Raw genomic sequence first — 5029 nt, 5'->3', positions numbered from 1 at the left:
ATAAAGAATCTTTAGCCTCTGTGGGATAATCCAGTCCAGATTTGATGAGTCTAGGTATAGTGGTTTTAGATCAGGACCTGGTCTAATGTGGTCTACATGTGAAAAAAGCACTGAAATCTCCCTTTTTTGTATTTTCACAAATAGAATAAAGGTTTCACAAATCCCAAACTGGGTTATAAAGAATCTTTAGACTCTCTGGGATAATCCAGTCCAAATAAATCGGCTATGCAGCGATTTAAGAGGTTCAAACACGGAGGATTGTTCGCTCAGCGCTGTATATTAAATGTCCCTTAACTTTCTGCCGAATCCGATGCTCTGAATCGGAAACCAACTTCAGCGTCGTGGCTTATTCGCTAATCAAGTTGGTTTAACATTTCACTTTGAAAGTATTATTGTCTTATACTACAAGCTCAGTATGTAGCCTATGCTGAATAGCGTCACTGCATGGGAACGATTTTAGATAGTTTTGTTTCCACTGGGAGTTATTTTTATGAAACACCGCGTTTCATGTGACGGGACGTCGTCAAAGTTTACAAAATGAAACCAGCTCGCGCTTTTTAAATACATATCGTCACAGCTCGTGAGCCGCAGTCTACGATGCTTATCCTGGGAACTTTAGCAACGTCAGTCCGGTAAAAACTTTAGCACGGTAACATTAACAGCGTTAGCCCGGTAACGTTAACTGTTTGTAGCCTGGCGTCCGGTAACGTCAGTGTGATACCTCTCCTCCGGTTCGGTACCATGGAGCAGGCGGACAGCGTTAACGCAGACGCGGCGCAGCGCTCTGACAGTAACGGTGGGTTAAAGTTGTATGTTAGAGATGTACTAGTAGGCCTACGGGTCCCCATCACATAGAAACTGCTGGATGCTAACTTGCATATGTCGGGCAATTTGCACAATTAGTATTAGTTGCATTAGCATATGCAGACATAGTTTTAAAATGGCTTGGCCAATTTAGAATTTTGAAGTGGTTTTGGAAGTTATTGAGGATATTGAAATTGTTGACATTTTCAGGATCAAACATTGCAATTTGAACCAGAAAGTGGAAATATGTATACTCTCGCTGGACTGATTTTGACTACCATGAGTAATGTTGCGAGCATTGGATATAGAGAGCACAAGATGACATTATTATCTCTACTGTGGACATTTGATTTTTTTACAAATAAATAAGCAATATGTCGAATTCCAACGATCCAGAGTCCCCTAGATCTTTTCAAATCGACACAAAATTCAGCAAACATCAGCCAACAGAGAGTATAAATATTGCCACGTTCTGGTTCAAACTGGAACAGAAATGGAATCAGCATCCTCAATAACCTCCAAAACCAAACCAGAAATATCCCAAACTTGAACTGTAGTCCACATTGCAAATTGCCCAACATATGAAAGTTAGCATCTGGCAGTTTCTATGTGCTGGGGACCCACACTATACATTACTCAACATTTCTGGATTCACAATAGGACTCTATGAGCTGGCAAACAGACTGATATGCTGTATGAGTGGCTAAAGTCATGTGTCTGTGTGTTCACAGGCAGCTGCTCAAAATGGCGGAACTGGACTGGATTCTGGTGAGTGTTTGCAAAAGCTGAAAGTCTAACGGAATAAACACTATTACAAAATAAATTCCATAATTCGCATGCTGGTCATTTTTGACCCACTAATGGAAGCTTGGGCTAGTAATACAAAAACTACAATTTCTTAAAATGTATACAATTTGAAATTAACATTTGAATGGCATGATATCCAAAACATGTTTTTTGAGGAATAGCTGGAATATGAAATGATAAAAAAATGTAATTACAAAGATACCTCACTGGGTCAAAAGAGACCCACTTATGCATCTAAGGGTTAAGTTACATTCATCATCCCCAACCTGTTGCATCCCTCTTTGCACTCGGCATCATTGTGGACACATGTAATGTAATTGTTGTTTTATATCTGTACATATAAATGTTTATATTCTTTATTCATATATCTTCACACAGGTAGACTACAGCAAAGCTTCTTAAGGGTTAACTGAAGCTACTTACCAAAGTGATGCAATCTGCTTCGGAAAAATGATCAAATGATCAATGTAGATGTTATATGAGATTATAACAGAATATGATATCAAAATGTCAGTAAAATGCCAATTCATTGAGTTTTTCAAATCAAATTTAAATTGAAAGACAGTAGGAACAGGTCTAACATTTATTTGACTGTTTATTGAACAAGATGTGATTGAAAGGAAAGGTGTGCAGGTAGAGAATGAATTCTAAACAAGAAATAAAAAGGCACATCATTCCTTTCCTTTAATGAAGCAGAATTAATAATATTGTAGTTAAATGAATGGAAAAAAAAAGTATGAAATACTACTTAAATCCCTATGAACTCCTGCATATAGGTCACTCCTCTACAACACTGATTGTACACTGGAGCACGGTATATTTTGGTCTTTTCTTTTTATTCAGGAGTTACTCTTTTAAACACCACCATCTTTTTCCACCAACCAGTGGCTCAGCTGTGTGTTCTTGATGCATGTGAATGTGCTTACCCTGCATTATTATTATGATGTAACTCTTCTTCTGTTATCCTCCCAGGCTCCTCGGGTTGTGCAACAACTTTGCCTATGTGGTAATGCTGAGCGCCGCACACGACATCCTCAAAAAGCAAGAGTCAGCGAACGCCACCTCACCTGTGAGCAGTTCAATCAGTATTTCAGTATTTGCACTGAGTCTTGTTATTGCCAATGCCTTGAAGCTGTATCTCCTTATGAACACAAAATGATTCCCTTGTGTTATATGTAGACTCCATCCCCGCTGACTGTGGATGTCCAGGCTGGGAACAGCAGCAGCAGCCCCTACGACTGTAACCCTGTTTCTGTGTGTGTGTGTGTGTGTGTGTGTGTGTGTGTGTGTGTGTGTGTGTGTGTGTGTGTGTGTGTGTGTGTGTGTGTGTGTGTGTGTGTGTGTGTGTGTGTGTGTGTGTGTGTGTGTGTGTGTGTGTGTGTGTGTGTGTGCAAACAGGAAGTGAGATGAGTGAAGAGGTACTGACAATCAGAGAAACGAAGCCGTTGTTACACACATAGAAAACATACAGTATATATCGCCACACATTCATAGTATTGAAAACCATAAAAGATATCCCACATAATTGCAACAATGTGACATAAAAACACAATTGATTTAAAAGACGCTGTCCTCCTCAGGCTGTGCTGTTAGCGGACATCCTCCCAACGCTCATCATCAAGCTGGTGGCTCCCTGTGTCATCCACAAACTGCCTTATGGGTAAGACACTTGTGTACCTGTCCGTCAAAGTCCAGGGTGAACAGTGCTGGACACAAACCTTTAGTGGTGTCGCTCAGTTGAGTTCAAATACATTCAAGATACATTTGCCTGTACCCTGGTTAATGTCAACAGTTGTTCCATGTTGAATTCATATCCCAACACTTCATTTCAATGTTTATTCCTTTTAGAAGGAAATCAAATAAAAGATCAATAACAAATATATAATGAAATATTTATATTGAAATAAGGATTTAAAGTAAGAATATGAAATAAAAAAGATCAAATAAATACATTTATAAAAACACAAGAAGTTAAATTAAGTCATGTAAAATAAAAAATAACATATACAAATATTTGTATAAATATGAGAAATTAAATCAAGAAGATAAAATAAATGTATTTATATAGAAATAAGACATTGAAGAATGAATGTGCAATTGAAAGACAAAAGGAAGATATCAAAACAATCTAACATGTAGTGTATATTCCAGCTGATACAGTGTATTAGTATACTCTGATATTAGTCCTGAGTTACACAGATGAAAAGGGTTAGGCTGCTGCTGATGGTTGGGGTCCTTCTAACCTGGTTAGGGTCCTTCTAACCTGTTTTATTGATACATTTAGCACCATTGATGTCATTTACTAAACATTTCCAGTGGCTTCACCGTGCTACTGTTTCACTCAACTCTTTCATACCATTTTCCCGTGGTCTTATATATAAAAGTATTCAGTTTGATTGATGGAAGTGTATGAAAGTGGAGTCGTTCTAGTACAGGTTGTGCTGGCTATACATCCGATTGGCTGTTCATAGGAGCACGTTGTCCAAACAACAGCATGTTTATATGTTTGTACATGTTTAAATGTTTGAGCACTTATATACTAATAAAGGACTGGTGTATCTAAAGCCAGTTGAGTAGCACTTGAAATATTTGGCTCTATGAAACCTGATGTACTTCAAGGTTGTATCTTCCTGGTCGAATGCACTTACTGTAAGTCGCTTTGGATAAAAGCGTCAGCTAAATACAATGTAATGTATAATACATTAGTATTTGTGGATGTACTGCCTCATTCCTGTTTCTCTAGTTTCCGGGTGTTGTTCTGCGCCCTGATGGCAGCCACAAGTTTCCTCCTGGTGTCCTTCTCCTCAGCGATTTGGATGAGCATTCTGGGTAAATTCTGTTCTTATTATTTTGAGTCACAGCTCTTATCGTTGTGTAGTGGAACATCTGATAACGGAGTATCAGAAAGAGTCAGCTTGGTTTCAGCTAATCTTATCTGAACGGGTGCTGCTGCGACGATTCCACTGAAATGTGATACTTTAATAGTTTTATCATGAAATATGGATCAGCATGCCTGATAATAACTAAGTGTGTGTATGTGCATACACATTTCCTTCTAATATCTGTTGCAAAGAAGTTTAAGAGAAGGAGGCAAATTAATCTAAATGAGTGTTGAGTTACAACACTCATTTAGAACATGATGTGGAGGAAATATTTGATTGAACTGCCTTATTTCTTATATTGTTATTATATAGTTCAAAATAAAAATATTTGCTCTAGAGGATTCATTTGCAGAAAATGAAAACTGCTCAAAAGAACAATAATCAGGCTGCCAGATGGCTGAACCCATCAGGCAATGTCATCCCCTCTATCTCCCCATTTCACCTCTGTATCTCTAAGAAAAGGCACAATCTAGCCCCAAAAATATATTTAAAAAAGAATATATATATATATATATATATATATATATACACACACA

General features: G+C 37.9%; 1 protein-coding gene across 2 annotated transcripts; it reads left to right on the top strand.

Annotated features, from left to right (window-relative positions):
* The first annotated feature begins 506 nt into the window (after nt 1-506).
* On the top strand, nt 507-4943 carry LOC104942910 (battenin-like). 2 transcript variants are annotated; one of them, XM_010768221.1, is made up of 6 exons: nt 507-796; nt 1536-1572; nt 2584-2680; nt 2791-2866; nt 3187-3271; nt 4355-4943. In XM_010768221.1, exons 1-6 carry the CDS (start codon nt 742-744, stop codon nt 4548-4550), a joined length of 546 nt encoding a protein of 181 aa, XP_010766523.1. In that variant the 5' UTR covers nt 507-741; the 3' UTR covers nt 4551-4943. The 2 variants fall into 2 exon arrangements, with proteins under 2 accessions (XP_010766523.1, XP_010766524.1); XM_010768222.1 differs by having other exon boundaries at nt 2791-2865; nt 3176-3271; nt 4355-4503.
* The last annotated feature ends 86 nt before the right edge of the window (nt 4944-5029 follow it).

This window comes from Notothenia coriiceps, unplaced genomic scaffold (genome assembly GCF_000735185.1).
Source record: "Notothenia coriiceps isolate Sejong01 unplaced genomic scaffold, NC01 NC01_scaffold00005424, whole genome shotgun sequence".
Lineage (NCBI taxonomy): Eukaryota > Metazoa > Chordata > Actinopteri > Perciformes > Nototheniidae > Notothenia > Notothenia coriiceps.
This window is presented reverse-complemented; position numbering and strand designations above follow the sequence as displayed.